General features: G+C 38.0%; 1 protein-coding gene across 1 annotated transcript in view; it reads right to left on the bottom strand.

Moving 5' to 3' along the window:
• Window positions 1-3104: 3104 nt before the first annotated feature.
• The window catches only part of IFI16 (interferon gamma inducible protein 16), a 70141-nt gene continuing 48512 nt past the window's right edge, over window positions 3105-24733 (bottom strand). The window contains exons 11-18 of the mRNA XM_046682004.1: window positions 16579-16845; window positions 15285-15406; window positions 14487-14651; window positions 12871-13035; window positions 8686-8853; window positions 6294-6713; window positions 4518-4706; window positions 3105-3397 (exon numbers count right to left, since the gene is read on the bottom strand). Coding sequence (XP_046537960.1) covers window positions 3320-3397; window positions 4518-4706; window positions 6294-6713; window positions 8686-8853; window positions 12871-13035; window positions 14487-14651; window positions 15285-15406; window positions 16579-16845 — 1574 coding nt within the window. The 3' untranslated portion in view covers window positions 3105-3319. The remainder of the gene's footprint in view (window positions 3398-4517; window positions 4707-6293; window positions 6714-8685; window positions 8854-12870; window positions 13036-14486; window positions 14652-15284; window positions 15407-16578; window positions 16846-24733) is intronic.

Below are 24733 nucleotides of genomic sequence, written 5' to 3' on the forward strand. Positions count from 1 at the left end.
ATACAGATCAACAACAAAAAAACCAACAATCCAATTAGAAAATGGGCAAAAGATCTGAACAGAGATTTTTCCAAAGAAGATATACAGATGGCCAACAAGCATATGAAAAAATGCTCAACATCATTAGCTATCAGGGAAATGCAAATCAAAACTACAGTGAGGTATCACCTCACTCCGGTCAGAATGGCTATAATTAACAAGACAGGAAACAACAAATGTTGGAGAGGATATGGAGAGAAGGGAACCCTCGTACACTGCTGGTGGCAGTGCAAACTGGTGCAGCCACTATGGAAAGCAGTTTGGAGTATCCTCAGAAAATTAAGGATAGATCTACCATATGATCCAGCTATTCCACTGCTGGGTATTTATCTAAAGAACTTGAAAACACAAAGGCATAAAGATACTTGCACCCCTATGTTCATTGCAGCATTATACACAATAGCCAAGACTTGGAAGCAACCCAGGTGCCCATCAGGGGACAAATGGATAAAGAAGTTGTGGTATTTATACATGATGGACTACTACTCAGCCATAGGAAATGACGAAATCCGGCCATTTGTGACAACATGGATGGACCTTGAGGGTATTATGCTGAGTGAAATAAGTCAGAGGGAGAAAGTCAAATACCATACAATCTCACTCATAAGTAGAAGATAAAAATGACAAAAAAAAACACACACATAGCATTGGAGATTGGACTGGTTGTTACTATTGGGGGAGGGGGTGGGAGGGAGGGCAAAAGGGGTGATTAGGGTCACATGTGAGGGGATGCACTGTAATTAGTGTTCGGGTGGTGAACATGATGTAATGTATACAGAATTTGAAATATGATGTAGATCCGAAAAAAATAAAAATTAAAAAAATAAATAAATAAAAAATAAAATGGATTGTTTTAGAAAGCTATATTCCACTGATTAGCATAAGATGAAAAGAAACCATTTGTATTTGCCTCATGGGACTGGCAGGAAGTTTAAAAGATTTTTTCTTTATAAAATTAATACGCATCATTATAAATAGCTTGAAAAGTCTTCCAAAGTTTCAACAACAACAAAAAAATAAAATAAAATTAATCATGGAAGTTATAAGACATGTAAAAGGTATAAAAAGTAATGCATGTCTCATCATGCAACTTCAGAGAAAGAACATTGCCAATAGAGTTGGGTATGCCTTTTCTAATCATAGTCATATTTTGATGCTCTAGAGATCCTCTAAGAGATAGCTCTCTGCCTCTTTCATACCTTAAAACCACTTGGTACAAACCAAATCCCTAAGGTGTAAGGCAGGTAAGAATTTCCACGATCTGTCATGACCTTCTCTTTGGTCTAAACACTTCAAATCTAAGGGATGCTCCAGCTCCTTACCTGCCTTATGCTGGTCCCAAGGAGGAGCTCCAATACATGGCAATGTGCAAAAGTAGAAGATAGAGTGGGGTCAAGGCATGAGAAATTGAAGATGAAGCTATTTAAGTGAAAACAAAATCAAAGAGGCAAACTCTTTTGGGTAGAGGGTGATTTCTTACTTTTCTCATTTAGAGACACACTGTCCTTGGAAACGACAAGTTCAAAGGGGAATCAGCATGACATTAGGGGTAGCAAAGACATTGATTGGGCATATCCCTGAAATGACACCTTCTCTAACTCCTAATCACCATCATGTACATATTCAAGAATAGTCAATTACAGGAAGTTTACTTAAAGTAATAAGTATACGAAGTTTTAGAATAACTCGGAAAACAAATGTCATTGTGTATGAAGCAGTCCTTTTCCCCAGTGTCCATGGGTCAAATTTTATTTGGAGGAAGTCTTAGCAGTCTGAGACATCTTAGTATGAAATCTGTTTCCTAATGAGCTGAGTGATGTTGTGATCTTGAGCTTTTCACTCAATCTCTCTGAACTTTAGTTTTGTCATTGCAGATGAGAAAACTAGATCCCATAACTTCTAAGTTCCTTCAAAATCTGGTTTCCCAAAATTATCTTGAAAAAATATGTGTATGTGAATGTTGTTAGAATGATGTTGGGCAAGGAAATAAAAAAAGTTCTAAATTTTATTCTTGGCATATTAGCCTACCATGATAAATGAGACATAATCAGAAAGGAGGCAGCACAAGGGAAAACAGCTCATTATTCCTGGAATCTCTGGCCCCAATCATAAAAGTAGAAATGTAATGCCAGTCTTCCTTTGATTAATTGTGCGTAAATAGCTTTGGACATTCATGGTGGAAAATTTTACGTTCTATCCTTCACCACTTCTGCCACATTCACATTCCCCTCCCCCTAACACATTTATCCCAAACCAAAACAATAGGCTGGATTCTAAATTAAGGACTATGATTTACCATCTAAACATCATTAGGAAACTGATTTTGTTTGTCTGTTACTTGTCTTTCTTATTAGAAAAATAAAAAGGAGAGCACTATCAACACTCTAGAACTAGAAGATTAAGTGACACAAAATAAATGTAAAATGCCAGGTATCAAATACGTGATTCCTAAATATATTACAAATTTTAGTTTTAGATATCTACTTTCTGTCATTGTACTCTAAAGTGAATTAATTATTCTTCAGTATTTGCCTAATGCAGGTCTTTGCCTGGGGCAACTTCCTGATGGAATCCACATATGAGAAATGTGAGAACCAGGAAATGTAGTTGGAGAGCTCCTGAGCTGTTGGTACTTGAGTAAGGATTGGAACTGGTTATTTCTCATCAGACAGGGTTAGAACTGCTTCCAACCTACACTCGTGTCTTCGTGCAAATCACCAGAAGCTGCCTCATTTACTAGAGAAAATAACCAGTCATTCCTCCTTCAGGAGACCAATTCTGAAAAGATATTTATTGTTCTGGACTAAAGCAACGCTGACACAGGGTTTGGCAATTGAAGGTCAGACTGGATTTCAGTCCCTGTTTGTTGCCTTGCTGGGTTTCTTTGAGCACAGCACAGTCTGTTCAACCAGTCCATTCTTGATCAGAGCCTTATCCTGTAAAGATCACACCCAAAGTATAAGCCCAAATATTGCTTGGGGCCTGTGTATTCCGCCCTGATGTGCAGGCCACATCATCAATGAATTAGACTCCTGAGGAAACACTCCTTTAGAGAAAAAATAACTTTTATTATTTTGGGGGGAATTATAAATAATATAGATATAAAATATGGCGTTGAATTGGCACAGAAAAATATAAAAAAGAAAACAAAAAGCACCTGTAACACCCCATTGATAGAATTAATAGCTGGCATATACATTGCTGTATGTCAACCATATATATTTCTTTCTGTGCTTAGATCTTAACTCCATAAACATCATTATTAATGGCATCCACGTTTTTAGGAGAACTCTAGTGAGGTTTTCATATATGAATAAGGATTGCGTGGTCGTTTCTTACTTTTCCTGGCCTTGATGACCTTGAAGAAGAAAGAGATTAAGACAGACCAGTTGAGATACAGCTCATCATGAATTTCTCCCTTCACTCACACTGTCTCCTTTCCATGGGCTGTATCCTTTTCTCTCTTCCATTCTAAAAGGTTCTTCTCTCACTCTCACCTATCTTCTTTAAAGATGTCCTGTTTATTGAGTCACCACCCCCTCCTCTTGGTTGGGACCCTGAAATGCGATATTCACTCATGCCCAGCATGAGTACTTGTGGACAGGCAGGAGGTGTGGGGAACAACAGGAGAGAGGAAGGAGCAGGTGCCCATGCTAAGAGCTCAAGGGAATGTTCTTCCTGGGAAGACAGGGAAGGAAGGGAAGAAAGGTGGGAGGAGGATGCAAAAGGTATCCTGGTGCAATGCAGTGAGGGAAGATTTGGAATGTTTGATTGATGGTCCTGAGAACTAGAAAGACCCAAGAGCATGTGCATTCATGTGTGTCTAGAAATGTCAACCTTTGTATTTGATCTGTTTGTATTTCATTATTAGCCTTTGTTAGTGTTCCAAGAATTCCACATGCATGTGTGCATGAGTCTGACAAGGAATATGAACTTCGTCATGTAGAATCAACCACCTCTGTTTGTTGTTGACCAGAATGTGTAGCTCACAAAAGGCAGGTGACTTTGTGTTCTGAGATGCTCAGGGGCATCCTTGATCACTTAATCTCGTATAAGCTCTATTAAGTGTCCTCTGAGATAGAAGATATTTCCTCCATTTTATAGATGATGAGCCTGAGGTTGCTAGTGTTTAAGTTCATTAGTCAACTAGCAAATCACAGAGGCAGAATTTGAAACAAATATGCCCTAATGAAGCCCAAATTTGCTAATCTCCCTGCTTTGATAAATGGGACCAATTCTACATATTTAGCATAGATATAATATCCTTTTGATGTCTATCCGGAGTTTCTCTCTTCAATTTGATTAAAAATATCCTTCTTTTAAAAAGAAAGACTGATGGAAAGAAAGAATGTTTACACCCACTTAAATAGAAGGATTAGTTCTTTTTCCACCTGTTTGATTCTTTGAGTAATAGCAGCAGTTTAGTTTTCTGAAAGTCTTCTACTTTAGAAGGATGATGTTCCCCCAGAAGTTCCCACCTTGACGAAACTGTGAATTACAGATCTCAGCTGCCACTTCTTCTCACTTAATGCCAATTCAAAGCAGGTTAGTTTAAGTTTATCGCCTTTCTCACAGTTGATTTGGGCCAGTCGTCCATACATCCTGACTTCTATCTTCCCTGTATTATCTTTTATTTCATAATAAACGAATTGATTCCTAACCGTTTTCTGCAAAAGAAAGACAACATTCATCCTCTGAGAACTGAATCGGCAATATCCACATCTATGAGAAACACGCAGTGTTAGTGAAACTTTTTTCTGTGATAAGTTAATTTATGAGCTGTAGGTCCAGAATTACAGGTACCAAATAACTTAGCATATCTCTTTCAGAGAATTCTCCCTTTTGAATCCTCTATCTAGCTTTCCTTCTTATAGATCTTTGTCTCCTAGGTTCTTCGAGAAGAATTGATTACTTTCCTAATTTTTCCTGCTTCCATCTGAGAATTGCTGACATTTCTTAAGGAACTTGGACATATAGTCAAATGCCACATAATGAGGTTTTGGTCCAAGATGGTGGTCCCAAAAGACTAACCACACAGCCTAGGTGTGTAGTAGTCTATACCATCTAGGTTTGTGTCAGTATACTCTATGATGTTCCCTCAACAACGAAATTGCGTAAGGATGTTTTCTCAGAATGTATCCCCAACATACAGCAACACATGACTGTAGTGGGATCTGATAACCTTTACAGGTTTCTTGTCACCTACCAGAGATCAGAGAAAGAAGGCCATTCATGATTCTTTCTAAGTTTGAGAAAGATTGTAGCAAGTCCTCATTAAGTAGGTTGCAATATCAATATGTAATTCTTTCTTCTATCTTCTCTATTTATTCGTTCTTGACCAATCTGCCCAAATCTTGACTCTAAATCATCTAGTCCCATTGTTCTTGTTTCTATCTTACTTACTTTACTCCTTAATTCTACAAATGCATATATGTGCACAGTCATTTAAACAGAGTGTGCGGAAAACAACAGGGGTAAAAGTAAAGAGACACCCTAGAAGACATACAATGGAGTATAAAACAATGCTTCATATAAAAAGTTAGGTCAGCTAAACTTAGTACTTATATGATGTTTTGGACTGAAATATCTATCCTAATTCTAACAATTCACCAAAATTCTGCATTTTATTGTCCATATTCATACATTGAAGTGTTAACCTACACGATTTCTCTATTCTTTTCAATGTCCGCATTTCTCTTATTAGTTAATGCCAAAGTCAGTTGCTCAACAATTTTTTGATGGATAATATGAAGAGGTAAGAGCACTTTAGAGTTCAGATGACCAGAGTCTCAGCTACCTGTTGGAAGAACTGCATTCTAGGGCAGAGTAGTCGATTGATTTCTTAGTCTGGTTGTCACAACTGGAAACCAAGCTTAAGAGAGTAATTCTTTATGCACAATTAAGCTGTCACTGAAACAGATGAGGCAGAACTCAAAGAAACTAAATCATAAGGATGTATATATTGATCAAAACTCTGCACTGTCTTGTCCAAAGGTGGCTGTCAATGGATCATCATAGCCAAAAAAAAAAAAAAAACAAAACAAAACAAGATTTCTGGGGAATCTCCACAGAACTTGCATGTTGTTACCTTGAGATGAACAATGTTCAGAGATCATCTCTCTCAGATCCTGAAGTGGTCAGGGGGACACTGAGTTCCTGTGTTTAGGACTTTAACCACTCTCCAAATGGCAAATTAAGGCTTTAAAATTCTGATATTACAGGAGAAATGTCACAAAACAAGAGTGTGGTCTTACCTTATGCACCTGATATACCCCATTCACAAATGTTCCTGGAGCTTGCAAGTACAGACGATTGATTTTAGGAGTTGCATTTGCACTTGCAATCAAGCTTTTTGAGATCTCCATCTTTCGGTCAGCATTAACATCAGACACAGATGAGGCATTGTACACCTCCAGAAACCCATTGCGGCCAATATAGTCTGATATAGCAATGACTTTCTTTGGAATGAACTTCTCCTTCAGGTTGACATCAAAAACCTTCACTTGGAAGAACTGGTTGTCAGCAGCTACTGTGGCGTGAAACATTTTTCTCTCCCCTTTGCTGACAGCATATGCAAATGGTTCTGTTGCTTTCAGTACCATCACTTCTTTGGGGCCCCTCTGGAAACCTTCTTCTCTGGAAGCTTCTTTAGGTACAGCCTTCAATCTTGGTTTCTACATTGAAGTACACACCAAAACCAGATAAAATTTAGAACAGAAATACAGATCACTCTCTGGTGAGAACTTTCTCAGGCTGGATGTTCAGCTTCAATGAACACTGTAATCAGGTGACTTGGAAATTCCTAGACTAATATGGCTGACATGGTATAATTTATCTAATAGAAGAAATGAGGAAGATTTAAACAGAAATATTACTTGTTTTCTTCATTTTTTATAATTTTTAGAGGAAGAATATCTTTCTTTAAAAAGAATTAACTGAAGAAAAAAATTCTTTCTCCTAGGAAGAGCTATGCAGAGTGTAAGCGCTTTGAGCAACAGCAATGCTATTGTGTAGCAATTCCTAATAGAGATGAAAATGAAAAAATAATATTAATTTATCCTATCAACTCATTCTAGTGAGCAAAGTAGGATATAAATAGGGAAGAAAATAAGCCATCCTTAATATCAGTGAGAGTGGACAATGACTCCAATCATAAACCACAGATTCTTTCTGAAACAATCCCGGTAGATGTGACAATTTAAAGACCAAAATCACAAAGCTCCTTTCCAAAAAAGCAGTGTTGTGTTGAAAGGGGTTAGTAAGACTGCCAGTGGAAGAACTCCATGTCCTTTCCTAATTTGGAAATGTTCTGGATAGAGGCTCTTGAAGAGTAGCAGAATCAACCATCCCAAAAAATGTCTCTCTGGCATAAGATTGTTTTGAAAAACAGCAGACACAGGAGAGGATTTATAAACATGATAGAAGTTCTAACCTGGAAAATTACACTGTCCACAACTTGTGGGTCATGAGGCTCAACTTTGATTGACTTCTCATCAATGTGGCCAATTCACCTTGGGTTCAGGAAGCTCATTGCCAGCACAAGTTAGTCAGTAACAAGAAATCTCTTGATAGTAACAACAGCAGCACCCTGACAAGAAGTGCTCTTGACTTAAGGAAGAAATTATGTAGTTACTTTCAGAGTAGCAAAAGAAGACTTGATGGACACATGTTCCCATCGGCCACATTGAGAATGTAGGGAATACTGGCAATAACCTAAGGTTAAATAATATAGGATCAAAGTTCTAATTTATTAAGGAACCCTGCCGTTATTCTTGTACATTAAAATAATAATTTAAATTTGTATTGGTAGATTAAAATAACAGTTCCAGATGTAGTAAGTGAAGAAGAAAACTCTGGATTATAGAAAAATATGTATAATGTGATCCAACCTGGGACAAAATGATATTCTTTGTTTATACATACCAAAAGATAAAGTTAGAAAGACTATTTACCAAAATGTAGCATTTTATAGAGGAGAGTTATCAAAGAGTTAAAATTTAATTATTTTTGTCCATGTGTCTACATTTCCTAAATTTTCTAAGATGATATTGTTTACAAAATTAAAAATGAAAGAGAGAGGCTGGCCCCATGGCCTAGTGATTCATTTTGGCACACTCTTCTTAGATGATCCGGGTTCGGTTCCTAGGCATGTACCTACACCACTCATCAGTGGCCATGCTGTAGCAGAGATCCACATACAAAATAGAGGAAGATTGGCACAGATGTTAGCTAAGGGTGAATCTCAGAAAAAATAAAAAAGAAAGAAAAAGAATTGGTAGCAGTGCTTTGTTTGACCCTGTATTTCTCCACCCTATTCCACCCTAAGCTCTGTCTTCCACTGCGTATTGAGGGAAAATCAAAAATAAAATTAAATGAACAAATGGCTCATTATACCCAGCAGAGAATACATATAATTAGGTGCTCACTGACTCATAGATTATCCTTATGCAAAGAAGGGTACAGAATAAGGGTTAGAGTTCACATTTACGTAGCAGCTTATCTCAAAATATACGTTTGATAAAAAATGTGTGACTTAAAGAAAGAATTGTATATAGTAGGGGATTAGTGAGAAGGTCCTTCATGGTTCTACTGATCCTTGTCATTATGTTTTAGGGAGGGGAGATATTGGAAACAGGAAACTGGTACCTTGATTAAGGAACTGCTGGATGGGGTTGGTGGTGGCATCTGAGGCATCTGGCGACAGCCCTCAGTTGGGCATGTGCTGGTTGTTGGAGCTTCTGGAAGCAGACTCTGCTCCCAGAATAGTTTCATTCTCTTGGAGTCATCAGTTTTAGTGATGGTGTCTTTCCTTTTCTTAAGCAAAAAATACATATGTGTATTTTTCCTAGTTAATGATTTTCAATATCAAATGAATAACTTCATACTCTGTCTTCGTGTCTTTCTCTCTCTCTCTCTCACACACACATGCACACACACACACACACAAGAGAGGATCTTCACTCTGACAATCTTCTCTGGAGTAACAGCACATCTTCAGATGCCCCCAACCCCTCCTCAGCTTGGAGCCCAACCAAGATTACAAACCTCACTCTGCAAATGTTAAAAGCTTGGGTGATTGAAATTTCATTGGTCTGTTATGGAATTCTTGTTTTACCTCTGCTGCAAACAGCCCTATGTCAACTTCATCAAGATAACACTTGGAGTTTTTCAATGGTAGAAAATTCTACTGGGCTATAATGGAAGCAAGTCTCAGAACAATGTCGGACTCACTTAGGGACGTTTTATTAATGAAGTCTTTTACTATCTTGTGTATTTGCCAAATAAGCGAATCAGTTTCTATCATCTGCTCTTCAGGCCCAGGAAACTAGGTCTCCATCTATTTTTGAATGCTTTGTTTATCCCCATATGGAGAAATTCCCTCAAATTCGTAACTCTAGAGGCAGGATTCTGCTCTCTATGTAGTCTGCATCAGGCAACAAAATCCTTCAGAGTTCTGAACAATAAACAGAAACAAAAGATATCACCCAGGGCATTCTCAGTACCTGGACTTTCATAATTGTTTATGTAAGGGCAGGAAGTTTCTGTAAAATCATTTATCTTGACTATCTGTGATTTCTCTAATGAAAGCCCATTTCTAATGTTCTACATCCAAGATAAATTTGCCGCAGTTCTTTTCCTTTTTTTTTTTTAAAGATTGGCACCTGAGCTAAGATATGTTGCCAATATTTTTGTTTTTGCTTCTTCTTATTCTTCTCAAAGGCCCCACAGTACATAGTTGTATTCTATTTGCAGTTTCCTCTAGTTGTGCTATGTGGGACACCACCTCAGCATAGCCTGATGAGCGGTGCTAGGTCCATGCCCAGGATGGGAACTGGCAAAACCCTGGGCTCACGAAGCAGAACGCAGGAACTTAACTACTCTGCCTCAGGGCCAGCCCCTTGCCACAGTTCTTACCTCTTCTAGCACTCATGTATCTAATTCATGAGGTGTCACTTGTTGATAAATTTATAGATGAAGGAGCTGCTTGAAATATCTGCACCTCACCTGCAGCTTCCTGATCAGGACACCCTCTGACCACACCGGTACCTCATTCCTCATTAGAAGGATTACACAGCCTGGGCTATGGAAATGAACTTGAACCATAAGACTGTCTAATTATAAATTTTTAAAAATAAATTACAAGTATTGTAACAGCTATACTCTGACTCTGGAATCTTTATATGCCATTAAATGTTCAAGTTGTAGAGTTCAATTAGGTTGGATTTGAATCCTGGCTCTAACTTCCACTATCTTTGTGATCTTGGGGAAGATATTTAACCTCTATGAACTTCAGTTTTCTCATAAGTGAAATGGGAGTAACAGTGGTATCCTCACGTGGTATTATAGAGAATAAATGAGATAATGTACACAAAGACCACGTTTTAGAGACCAGCAACACTAAACGTTCAATACATAGAAATATCAATATTGTAATTATTATTTCATAGTCAACACATGGGTTTGTATTCCTCCTCTTATCCACAGATGTGCAGGGGAACAGAATTTGTTTCTCTTTGGCTTGATTATTTTTAAGAACAAAGACACAGGAAGAAACTTTGACCTTCCCCACAAAGGCCTAAACGAATTTAAGATAGAAGGTGTGTTTCAGAAGGAGTTAATAGCATAGATAACTATAATAGTAGTGGGGAGGAGCCTAGCAAGGCCCATTTGATCAAAGTCCTCTCCCTGTCTCATAGTCTTTGCAAGGAACGGCAAACATCTGTTTACCGAACATTTGGTCTTCCATCTTTCTGTGAATTGCCTTCCTCCCCTTGAAGTCCCAAATTACTACCCTAAACATTCTCTTTTGTCTTTAGCTGAAGATGGTATTTAAGGTGGTGGCTTTGGCCATTTTGGTGAGTTACTCAGTTTTCCTGGGTTTTTCCCACGTATATATGTTATTAAACTTCTTTTATTTTCTCCTGTTATTCTGTCTCATGACAATTAAATTCTTAGACCAACCAAGAACTTACAGCAGAGAGGAATATTTCTTCCTCCCCTACAGATGTTTTATGCATTATGTTGACCTTCTTAATGGAAATCCTAGACAGAGGTGTTATGGGAAGCATTTTATTAAAGAAGCTTTTCTAATCACTTCTGCCACCTATAGTAATTTAATCTCATTGACAAGAACATCTTGAACATCTTTCAAAATCAATTAAACCAAAAAATTCCATAAGAAAGTAGTACTTAGATGCTAAAATGCACTATTTTATTGGATAATATTTAAAAATAGTAATTGACTGTTTTTCATTCAGATTTTTTCCTTAACCATTGTACTCTATTCTTGAATCAAGCCATTCTGTGCTCTTTGCTTTGTGGGAGACCATAGGAGCAGGAGTCAAGGATAATATTGGTTTGCTTCTGATATTGAATCCCAAAAGCAAACAGAGCCCATATTATAGAGACAATTTTTGAGAGACTCCATAATGAACAAGAGCAAGGCTTTCCTGCTCATTTAATGAATCATGGAATGGTCAGACACCCTTTTGGCAGGCCTGCTATAGAGGTGGCTGGACCCCAAAGAAGAAATGACGTATGGCGTGTTTAGGTAATGAATTTGAGAATGAAGATGAGCCTCCCTGAGATTCCTGTGCTTGAAGGAGGTTTCAAAGAAGCATAATGATTCTTCCGGGAATAGAAATGACTGTGTCACATGTTTAGGCAAATGGGGCCTTAGTGTCACTCCCAAGCCTGTGTGCATAGAAAAAATAGAATTGTCTTGAGATGCCCACGTTTGTGATTGCACTTAGCAGAGAGACAGTGGGCCAGAACTTTCAATGACTAGACAATGTCCACCTAGGCCTAGAGGGAAATGGCCACAGGTTGCTAGCTCCATCCCACAAACAAAAACTGGAGAGACTACAAAGGGAGTTAGGAATTATTGAAACTAACAACAGTAAGAATGACAAGAAAACAAAACTTGAGAAATCTTCCCTCATTTGTCTTTAACTGCTATGTATGAGGTGGTGTAGGGGGCTTCAGCCCGAGTCAGACGGCAGCTCTATGCTAGGGTGACAAACTATGTTAGACGATAGTAATTTAAATTCCACTTTTGCCTGTTCCTCAAGTTGCCTGCCTATTCATCTCAGAAATAGCTATTGTACCCCTGTGTGAAGGTAACCACAGGGAACATATCAGGTAGAACAAAAGGCACCCTAGGATAGGAGTTGATGCGTGCATGTGTGCACTCACTTTTCCACTTTGGTCTTGTCTTTCCCAGGGAAATAGTACCTATAATCTGAGGTTAAAGTGCAGTAAGGAAGAAAAATGTACATTTATTACAGGTGTGACAATAATAAACAGTAAAAATAAAGGGAGCAGTGAAAGCAAACCATGGGAATATCCGATGTATTCTGGGAGGAGGATAGTAATGAAGACTTGCCTGAGGAAGAGATTCAGGTTTGCACCTAAAAGTTGTAGACACTTGAACCAGTGGTGAATCAGGACAAATGATTCCAAACAAAAAATGGAGCAGAGGTCAAAACATCTGACATGGAAAGGAGCATAGAGTTTTGAAAATAAACTCTGTAGTATGGTCACTGAGAAAAGGGGAATTAGGGGAAGAACACACTCACAGTCATTTCTACTTGTCTGGCCACCTACCCCCTCCCTCTGTACTCAATCCAAGAGACTATTTTATAAACACACGCTTTTCAAATAGCAAAGGAGTTAGAATCTCGTAGGATTTCAAAATATACTCTGATAAATGAATGAGTGATTATATTAAATAAATTGTATGTTGTGGGAGATCAGATGGGAAGCTCTTCCAAGATTATGATGATCCTCGTACTTATGTTGCATGGAGGCACAAGGAATGGGACCAGGTACCTTGTTTGAGGAACTGCTGGATGGGACTGGTAGAAGCATCTGAGGAGTCTGGGGACGGAGCTCCGATGGGCATGAGCTTGTTGCTGAAGTTTCCCGAAGCTGACTTTGTTTTGGGGATAGCATCTTTTTGGAGTTATTAGTTTTTATGGTCATGCCATTACTTTTCTGGAGAAAAATATTTTTTTTTACTTATTTCTGGATAATGATTTTAAAAATTACACAGAACACACCTTATTCTTTTCTTTCTTTTTTAAAAGGGATCTTAACTTCTCAATTTTCTCTGGAATAACAGCACATAATCAGATACGTGCATTACCTACTCTCTTCCAGTTCAAGTGGGATTACAGATTTCACTCTGCAAATATTAAAAGCTCAGATGAAATTTCATTGGTTTGAGATGGAATCCAGATTCTACATCTGCTGTACACTGGCCTATGTCAACTTGGTCATGCACATTTATTGGTAGATAACCTTCCCAGGTTATAAGGGAAGCAAATGTCAGCCCAACGTTTGCTGCATTTATGGATGGTTATTAACTGTGACTTTCTCATCAAACAAATATACAAATAGTTTCCTGACATCTGCTCTTCAGTCTCCTAGAAATGCATCTCTTTGATATTTTGGGAGAGATTATTGGTAGAAATATGGATTCTTGGAACTAACAACAAGAAAACAAAACCAAAAATTGAGAAACCTTTATAAAGGAAGTCTGTCTTCAATTGGTGTATGTGGGGTGGTGGTAGAGATGTACCCTGAGTGAGAGGGCAGCTTGGGTCTTGGGTGAGAAACTATATTAGAGAATAGCGTTTTAAATTCGGCTCTTGCCTACCCTTTATGCTGTCTTGGGGTAATCTTTCCTTACCCGTTCACCTCAGGTACAGGCTTCATTGTCCCGTGTTGCATGTAACCACAGGATGAAACAAAAGAAAGGAGTTGATGCATGCAGATATGTACTCAATTTCCTAACCTAGTCTTGTCTTCCCCTGGGAAAGGGTACCTATAATCTGAGTTTATTGTCTAGTACGGAAGAAAGATGTAAATTTACTACAGTTGTGATAAGAGCTATAAAAGAATAGTGAAGGGTCCTGTGAGGCAAAGAACCAGAATATCTTCTGATCTTTTTTGGGGAATGGGGGTATCAGTGAGGACTGCCTGAGGAAGGGATTCAGGCCAGCACTTGAAGGTTGAATAATGAATTCCAAATCAAGGAAATAGCATGTGCCAAAACAGCTGACATGGGAAGGTGCATAGAATGCGGAAAATTAATGCAGAAATATGGTTAAGGAGAAAGGGTGAAAGGAAACTAGAACTTAGGGGATAAATATACACTATTATTCATGTACAAGTGTCTGACTACCCCCCATCCGATATTTTTGGACCAACACAAGACAGTAATCCTCTTGAGATCAAGAATTATTTCATATATGCATACCTTGCTGAAGCAAAGGACTTACAATACACTGAGATCTCAATATCCACATTGATAAATTAAAGAGTGATTTTACTATATGAAGAAATTATATATAGTAGGGGATTACTGAGAAGTTCTTTCAAGGTCATGATGATCTCTGTAATATGTTGTAGGGAGGCACAAATTTGGGAACAGAAGATGGTACCTTGGTTGAGGAAGTGCTGGGTGGGGTTGGTGGAGACACCCGAGGAGTCTGGGGATTGCTCTCAGTTGACAGTGTGCTGGTTCCTGAAGGTTCTGGAAGCTGACTCTGTTCCTGGGTTAGCTGCATCTTAGATTCTTCAGTTTTTATGCTTTTGTTTTTCTTTTTCTGAAAGTAGTTGTTTTTTCCTGATTAATAATTTTCAATATTAGTTGAAACATATCTTTACCACTGAACACACCAACTTTTTATTACTAGGTTCTAATATACTAAAACTTATGCCTTTGAGAACTCCAGGGAGCTTCATACAGTCCATCTTCTGGAGAGATGGCCAGAAGGTAAGCAGTGCAAATATATGATTGCTTCATACAAACAGTAGACAAAATTTTATGCATGTCACTCTTTTACTCACTGTTGTGGTGATGGCAGGAGAAGTGAACTTGGATTTAGAAAATGTAAGTTTGAATTTAGCCTCTTTGAGTAGCCTTGGGCAAGCTGTTTCCCTAATCTGATTGCCATTTTAGTTCATATCTAAGACAGGGGTAATGATTTCATATTTCCATCATAGAGAATTATATTATGTAAATTAAAGTGCACAGTAGTTCTGAAACTTAATGCGTGATCCATAAGTATTAATTTGCCGACTCTGAACCTCACTTTCACTCTGGCCCTGGAACCCCTTTTTCTCTGATTCTTCTCTTTGCATGTTGATAAATAAGTAATGAATGAAGTGTTTATAAGAAGGTAATAAATGGAAGATCCATAGAAGAATCTTCTTCAGCAGGACCTTAGCTATCCTACCTTCATCACAGGCATATAGGTGATCAATTCAGGTCCCAAAGCTTTATTCATGGTGCATGTAGATTTATCCTGCTTGCTTTTTTTCACTGGAGTTGTTCCTCTTGCTTTCCATCTGCTTATAACTGATGCAGTGAAAAAGAAAATGATAAATCCAAAGGAGCTGGTCTAAGACCGTGGAAGCCTTTTCAATACTTTTTCCTCCCAGCTCCTGTGTGTGGGTCTACGCATGCCCTTGTCTGCCTCTACTGCATTAGCCAGTAGAGGTAACACAGGCACAAGCACTGTCTCATGCTTCCTCAATGGTTTCCTTTCTCACCCCATGTGCACTGAGCACATGTTTCCTGTGCTCTGGTTTCCTATGTACCTCAGTCAAACTCTTTTCTAACCACATAGCCTATACTTTCCCTTTAATAATCTAAAGTTTTTATGCTGCTGGTGGTCTGTCATCTTCTGTAAAAGTTCTGTTTGAATTACTGAAACCAGACAAAGAAAATATGCTCTAATTAGTGACATGATGAAGTGGTGATACTGAACTTGGACTTTTTAAAATATGTTTTTATAATCCAGTGATTTTTTAAAGGACAAGCTCTTCACATCTCTGAGAGAAAGGTTTTTATTTAAGTACTGCCTCATATTTCTTACTAGAGAATATAATGATGGTGGAGTAAATATTGTAACAGATCTTCTACATTAATTGATACAAATACTTGTCTTTTTTTTTTTTTTGAGGAAGATTAGCCCTGAGCTAACATCAGCTGCCAATCCTTCTCTTTTTGCTGAGGAAGACTGGCCCTGAGCTAACATCCATGCCCATCTTCCTCTACTTTCTATGTGGATACCTGCCACAGCATGGTTTGACTAGTGGTGCATAGGTCCACATCCTGGATCTGAACCTTCAAACCCCAGGTCGCCAAAGCGGAACGTGTGGACTTAACCACTGTACCACCGGGCTGACCCCTGATACAAATACTTTTAAAACTTACTCTTTTTGAAATTCTCTTTTGTCATTTTCTAACCTTTCTAATGTACTCAAAGACTAAGCCTCCTCATTGACTCCTTCTGCTTCTTTTTCCTTACCCGCACTCCCAAAATATGCCCTCTAAAATACATCAGACCTGTTTATAGGAAAGGGGACGCCCTAAGTTGTCCACTTGGCCTCTGCAGTACTATCATTGCCATGGCTACTGAGTCCTAAATTGGGAACGGGATGTGTCAACTATGACAAGTTAGGGTTTTCTAATCAAGGTTGAGGATGGTTCAGAGAGAGTGAGAGCGAGGAGTTCTAAGTCATTACCTTTTAACTTTTCATTTTTAAGAGTTTTAGCAAGCTGCTTAAGTTCTGCTATGTCTTTGTACAATTCTATTAGTTTATCAACACAGGTAGCCCTTGGAAAATTTTCTGTCATCAAATCAGCAATCTGAATTCTATTATATTCGTTTTGAGCTTTTCTAGTCAGTTTTAAATCAGAAGCCAATAAAAACTTAACCATGCTAAACTGATATTCATTGATGGGCTCTAATCCTTTCAGCAGAATGATTTTCTTGAATTCACTTTGCATCTCTCAAGTTATGGATGACCTACAAGAGAAAAACAACATACAGTGTTACACATTTATACAGACAATTTAAAAGACTGCGAATGTCTATGTGAGGGCGTGGTCCATATGAAAGTGTTGTCCACAGGTGTGTGTGACCAAGAGGGACCTAATTACCAGATGTCCTCGTGGAAAATGGGTTGAGAACTACCAAGTTTGGAACTTCTAAGAAATTCTTCCCTTTTAATGATGACAGTTGAGTTGGGTTGGGGGTGGTGTGGTAGCAGAAGGTCTGGAAATAGGCAATTGTTGCAGTGTGTACATTATTGACTGTATAGTGTCAAAGTCCCTGGTTCCTCTCCCCATATCTTTTCGGGGCTACAGTCTGTCCCTGAGTGTGTGCCTGTTGGTTTGTGACTCTTCCTATATCCACTGTGACTGATGTGACTTATGCGTATAATGGGAAATGGGCTGCAGCCTCTCACCTTGTGTGAATATCCTTCTCCTACAGCACTACAGTTCAGTACTGGGTACCTACCCTAGTGCACTTGGCTCTTCTCATTTGAATCCCTTCTCCCTGGGGCTTGGACCATGTTCTCTGTGTCCTCTGTGCCTATATCGCCGTCCCTTTTTGGACTTCTGCCTGCTCCCTACTCCAGGATCATAGCATTTGTTGACTGGAATTATTACTATAGTTGCTTGATTTCTGTCTTGCCACTCAATTGTTTTAATCATTTCTTTTCATAGAGCTGGATATCTCTCTATAAAGCCACAATTCTATCTCACTTAAAATCCTTTAATAATTCCCTGTTTTCTTTTTGAAAAATGTCTTGCTCCTTAGCCTGGCTTGGAAGGTCTTGAATAATCTGCATCCTTTTTACTTCTGTTACTTTTGTATTTCTTATATTTTATCCTCCAAAATATATAACATACCTTGCCTTTTATGTTTCATATCTTTGATAATTCTCTTCTTGCTGCCTAGAAAGCCTTTCCCACCTTTCTTCCTCTGACTACTTCCTTACAGCCTCCAATGCTCAACTGAGGCTGTGTCTTCTGAAAGCTGAGACCCTATTTTGGACTGAGTTTCACTCCTCTGGGCCTCTTAGCACCTTCTGCACTTCCTTCATGACACTCAGTGCATATTATGGGTCCCAATTTTCTGTTTAAATTCATTAATTCTTTTAGTGTAGGGATCATGTGTTTGATTACTTTTTGTATAATTGAGATGTTCAAATTCCTGTGAATTGTTCTTCTTGAGAGAACGTGAGTGTCCTAAGGTTGGTCAGGCCTTTAGAGTGAAGGATGAATCCACACAAGGACACATTATAGTGAGACATAAGAATATTATAAACGAAGTGAAAACCCTGAAAGCTTCTAAAAATAAAGATCAGATTACATATAAAGATCCAAGGATCAAATTGAAATGAATTCTCAACAGCAAAATTTCCTTAGCAGGACAATGAAATAATTTTTATATAGTACTGGTCAAAAATTCCATATCTATTTCAAAACTGAAGACTTTTTTAAATAAAACTTTTGTGATTTTTTTGTGAGTGTGACAACACAATTTATGTGCAAAATAAGACAAGATGTGAGGTGACAAGAAGCTATGCATAATCTTTATTTATTCCACTTAAATACGAACATTCATGCTTTCTTTCTGAAATATTAGTGCATTTGATTTTAGAGTTGTATCCAGATCTTACAGGGCTTCTAGTCACATAGTATTTTAAGTAGATGTAGTAAAAGCCTTTCTAAAGCCCCCTGATTCTGAATTTCAAACATGTCTAGCCCAAGGGTATCAGAAAAGGTACTTTCAACCTTTTCAAAAGGCACTTGAGGGGAAAAACAATTTTGGACGTAGAATTTTTAATCTGGCCAAAGAGCTATTTAAATATGAGGGCCTCAAACACTATTCTCTGATATTCAAGGCCTCAGCAGTTTTGCAAGACAAAGACCCACACGGAAACATCTATTGGAAGTAATATTCAACAAGAAAACACCACAAGGTCAAGAAAGAACCTAACTTGATTAGGTGTGCCCATGTTTTAAAAATGAACAAAGCCCTGATGGAAGAAAAGAGACCCAGGAAGTACATCAACGTGGTTGACGGAAGGAGGGAGGAAAAAGAACATGTCAACTGTGGGGACCTGGAATTGGCCACCGCAAGATATGTCTCTTTGGTATCAGGACTATTTGAGGTTGATTGCTTTTGATAAACTGGGACAGGCAAGGAGGCTCTGAGGAATGGAACTTGCCCTTTGTTAGGACACGTTTACATTTGTAAGGTAAATCTCTATCTGTAAAGTTGCCTCCCTCTCTGTACCAGGAAGAAGAGAGGCGATAACCTTCTCTCTAAAAACTCTTAATCAATACCAAAGGCAAGAACTTAAAATCTGTATTTTATTGTGCTTGTCTGGTAACCTCCTGTAACTAACTTCCCTCCCCCTCCCAACGCTGGCATTTCTTAAGGATTAAGCATCTTTCCTTAGGCTAGGAACTGATTGCTGAGCTCACCTGTGACCGCCCAGCTCCAGACAATCGATTTGCCTCCTGCTACGCCCACCGAGACAGCAGACCACTACCTGCTGTGTCCATCAAGCCCTGTGCTGACGGGGCAATCTTGTGACTATTGTGGGAGGGACATTTCAATCACATGTGAAACACCCTGTTTGGGGGTATATAACCACTATGTGCACCCCACTTCTTCGGTGCCCTTTCTTCCTTCAGGAAGAAAGGCCCCGGGCCATGGTTCCTCATAAAGCTTTGTTTAATTTTCTCTTGCTATTCTGTCTCATGTGAATTTAATTCGTTCTCCGGCCAGACGAACCCCCATTTGGGGAGAGGACATGTCCTCCTCCCCTACACAACTCACTAGTGTATTTGTCCTAAGGGTATGATAGAGTATAAGTAAAAAAAGATGTATGAGAAAGGAGAATATAGAAGTGTCATAAATTGAAATGAAGATAGCAGAAACAAGACAAAACACATTACTTATCAGCATATACATAAAAAACCTAAGCAGTTAAGCAACAACCTTAGCTAAATTGGATTTAAGAAATCTGTCAATATATTGTTAACAAAAGATCAGTTAAATGTTGAAATACAAAAGGAAAATATTTTATCTTGCAAAGAGTAAGCAGAAGAAAAACACTAGTTTATTTATATTAGTGCAGCTTTAAATAGACCTGAAGACAAAAAGTATCAGAGCATGACGCAATCTTAATAGCTTCTACTCCAAGGGAGATAAAACTGTTTTGATTGCGTATTTACACACTAATAGTAAATTTGTATTATTTTTATTACTTTGTATTCCTTCATAATGCTATATATCTTATGTATTATATTTTATAACATAACACGTTAAATACAAAATTATATTTATAGCATTATGTAGTATATTTCTTTTCGTACACATTCATTCACACATATATTTTATATATGTATGCATCTAAACATAAACACACATATATAAAGTATATATTATATATATGGTGTTATATAAATAAAGATATTAATGAATTTCTTAAATCCAATTTGGCTAAAGTTGTTGCTTATCTGGTTAGGTTTTTTATGTCTATGTTGATAATAAATGTGTTTTGTCTTGTTTCTGCTATCTTTATTTCAATTTATGACACTTCTATATTCTCCTTATGTTTATATAAATTTGAGAGATCTACAAGGAAAAACCACACAAGTTTATAGCAGGAGATTTCAGTGTATCTCTCAATTACTAAATGAATAAGGTAAAACAAATCAGTAAGATGCAGAAAATTTAACCAACACAATAAGCTCAATGAACAAAGTTTATGTAACATACATAAAATTCTTAGCATTAAAAATTCCACATTCTAGTCAAGCACACCTAAAATACGATTGTACCAGGCCATACAGAAAGTCTTTAAACAATTCTGAAAGTAGGTAATAGAAATCTATTTGTAATTGACTTTTCCTGTCTCTTTCCTATACCTTGCCACCAGAAAAAAAAATCAGTAATTTTCAGGGAGGCAGAAAGTAATCGTAAAAGAAACTTAAGTTTTCTGACAACTCTGACAGCTGGCAAAAAGGAATATAAAATAAAAATTCAACTGTCTTACAGAGAGGTAAAGAAGCCATGTTTTAGTTTAACTGTGTTTATGGAACTGAAATTTTTTCTACTCTGTGTGTAGGGTCTGTGTGTAAAAAATTCAGATAACACCATACAATACAATTTTATATCCAGATGTATGTTTTACTTAATATTATTTTATGATATTTTTGCCAGTCCTCTAACTTGATTTTACCCAGGCCCTGACCACAGCCACCAAGTCTTCTGCGCACCTTCCTGGGGAAAAACCCCAAAGCCTGTCTCTAAACAAAACTCGTGCCAGTAGATACCCGGGGAACAAATTTTAATATCTCCATAGTCAAAATGCATAACACTCAATTGTGCTGGAACAAAAATACCTATTATTCACCTAGTTTGTGAAGGACTAGAATCAAGCTACTGCTTCTTTGTCTTTTCTGAATATACTTTAAATCACCCCTTTTCCCACAAATTCTTCATAACATAAGCTTCCTTTGTCATCTTTTGGTTAACAACCAGGTACCCATGTCTCCCTAAGGAAATCTTCACAGGTCTCACCTCACTGGAAATTTCTTCCACAGTAGTCCAGATCTTGAGGTCTTCTTCAGAGATGCAGAAATCACTTGCTATGTTTGAGTAGGAAGATAATTCAATAAACTCTCAGAGACTGAAATGCAGGATGTTATAATCTCCTGAAGGGCAGAAAGAAAAAAAATATTTTGAAAGGCAACAAGAAACAAATGGCACTGGTAGAGTCACTTGAAACCTTGACTAGTGCTAGCCATCTCATACTGTGTTATCCCGGAGAAGCAGAAGTTATGAAACAATGTTGAGACTCCTCCCACCTATGTTCTTAGCTTTCGATTCATTAGTCAGAGAAAATCACCAGTTTCCTTCCTGTAAATTTTGTTGGGGCCCAGGACAAGCCACTCCCAAATATTCCCCAACAGCATATTGATTATTTTGGATTAAAATTCCTTGAGAAGGATAAAGGGCATTCTGACTCTCTGGTCTCTGTTCTCCCTGAAGGCAGGAAATGAATCTCTCACGTGCAAGGTGCTCTCTCTGCATCCTTATCACCAGAGCTGGGTTAGTCAGGCCTTCTTACCTAAATAAACCTGGCTCATTTACAATCTCAACCCTAAACTCTGCTTAAATCTCTCACTAATTACATATCTCAAATTTATGTTTCTTTGTCTTGTCATTCCTCACGAATTTCTTGTTTCTTTGTGTAAAAGATATATATATCATCTGCTTTGTTCTCTCCAATCATCATTTCTCTATGATCTCCAGCATGCATGCATTAAAGTGTTTTTTTCTCCTGTTAATCTGGTCTGTGTCAATTTTATCATTAGTCCAGCCATAAGAACACAAGAATAATAGAAAGGGGATTTTCCCCCACCCTGACAACGTCTTAATCAAAATGAAACATTCTAGCAAACTTATACTTAAATTTTTGCTGCTGTTGCTATAAATGTCAATAGATGAAAGCAGTTCCAAAATTAGAACTTTGTATCTAGCAGACGTACAGGTAGGACATTAGATGTATATCTCTTGAATGATACCAGCAGCAACATGCCGGCACCAGCTCTGCCTGCCCATGGGTCCTGTCCCCATGCTATTCCACACTATTCTCTAAATAAAAGAGCACTACTGCCAGATCTTGAGAGTCCAAGAAATCTTTCTTTCGACTCCTTGGCTCACCAACCCCGCATCAATATGAATTAGATTTATATATTCTGATCAGAAAGCTTTATATGACATATTGTTAAATAAGAAATGCAAGTTATGAACAATAAGGACAATTGCTTTCTTTATTGTTGATTACATTATCTAATTGCTTAGTGCTTTATATAGATGGCCTCACTTAATGTAACAAGGGAGTAGAATTTGCCACTCACAAATGTGTCTCTTTGGCTTGATTATTTAAAAAAATTTTTTTTTTGAGGAAGATTAGCCCTGAGCTAACATCTGCTGCCAATCCTCTTCTTTTTTTGCTGAGGAAGACTGGCCCTGAGCCAACATCTATGCCCATCTTCCTCTACTTTATATGTGGAATGCTTACCACAGCATGGCTTGCCAAGTGGTGCCATGTCTGCACCCAGGATCTGAACTGGCGAACCCCAAGCAGCCAAAGTGGAATGTGCACACTTAACCACTACACAACTGGGCCAGCCGCTGGCTTGATTATTTTTAAGAACAAAAATCTCAGGAAGAAACTTCGACCTTCTCCTTAACTGCCTAAAAGAATTTAAGATAAAAGGCTTATTCCAGGAAGGAGCAATCACCATAGATAGCTAGAGTATAATATAAACTAGGTGTGGTAGACAGGAATTTAGCAAGGCCCATTTGATCAAAGTCCTCTCCTTTGTCTCTGTAGGGCATGGCAAATATTTGTTCACCAAATATTTGTTTTTCTGTCTCCATGTGAATTGTCTTCCTCCCTATTGAAGTCCCAAACCAATACCCTTGACGTCTTCCTTTGTCTATAGCTGAAGATGGTATTTAAGGTGGTAGTTTTGGTCTTTTTGGTGAGTTGCTCAGTTTTCCAGGGTTTCTCATATGTATATGTGGGGGATTAGAATTGGCCATCCCGAGATAGGTCTCTTTGGCATGAAGATTATTTGGGGCTGGTTACTTTTAATAAACTGCAGACAGGAAAGGCACTCTGAAAAGCAGAGTTTACTTACCCTTTGTTAAGAAACATTTACATTGTAAGGGAAATCTCCATCTGCAAAGGTGTCTCCCTCTCTGTACCAGGAAGAAGGGATATGACCTTATCTCTAGAAAGTCTTATCAATGCAGAAGGCAAGGACTTAAATCTGCATAATAATCTTATTCCTATTTACTGTGCTTCTCTGGTAACCTCCTGTAACTGACTCCCCCCTAACATCCCTAACATCCTCCTTTGTCTTTAGCTGAAGATGATATTTAAGGTGGCGGCTTCAGCCATTTTGGTGAGTTGCTCAGCTTGCCTGAGGCTCTCCCATGTATACATGTTATAAACTTTGTTTAATTTTCTCCTGTTACTCTGTCTCATGTGAATTTAATTTGTTCTCTGGCCAGAAGAACACAGAGAGGGTAGAGGAAATGTCTTCCTCCCCTACATATGCATGTTATTAAACTTGTTTGATTTTTCTCCCATTGTTCTATTTCATGTCAACTTAATTCTTAGGCCAGTCAGAAGAACCTAGAATGGTAGAGGAATGTTTCTTCCTTCCCTACAATGTTCATGACAGCCCTATTACATAAGGACTATTATTAGCTGTATTTTTTACCAATGAGGGAACTCAAGCATACTAATCACAATTATTGTATAAAAATTGCATTACTTTATGTACATAATCACCTATAAATTAATGATAAAAGGTCTGGAAGGATGCACAGTAAGCCAAAGGTGGTGATTTTCTTTGGTTCTTGAAGTATATTGCTCTCATTTTCAACAAAGATTTTAAATTACTTGAATTTTTTTATTGTAAGAATATAGTCATTTATTTTGTGGAGCAGTAGACATAAGTTTAAAAATGGCTTTTAAAATTAATCATGAAAATTATAAGACACGTAAAATGTATAAAACTTGATACATGTCTCATCATGCAACTTTAGAGAAAGAACATTGCCAATAGGGTTGGGTATGCCTCTTCTAATCATAGTCACACTGCTATGCTCTAGAGATCCTCTCAGAGATAGCTCTCTGCCTCTTGCACACCTTAAAGCCACTTCGTACAAATCACATCTCTAAGGTGTCCACGATGGCAAGTAAGCATTTCTACAAGCTGTCATGACCTTCTCTTTGGTCTAAACATTTCACATCTGGGGGACACTCCAGCTTCTTACCTGCTTTATGC

Source organism: Equus quagga, chromosome 13 (genome assembly GCF_021613505.1).
Source record: "Equus quagga isolate Etosha38 chromosome 13, UCLA_HA_Equagga_1.0, whole genome shotgun sequence".
NCBI lineage: Eukaryota > Metazoa > Chordata > Mammalia > Perissodactyla > Equidae > Equus > Equus quagga.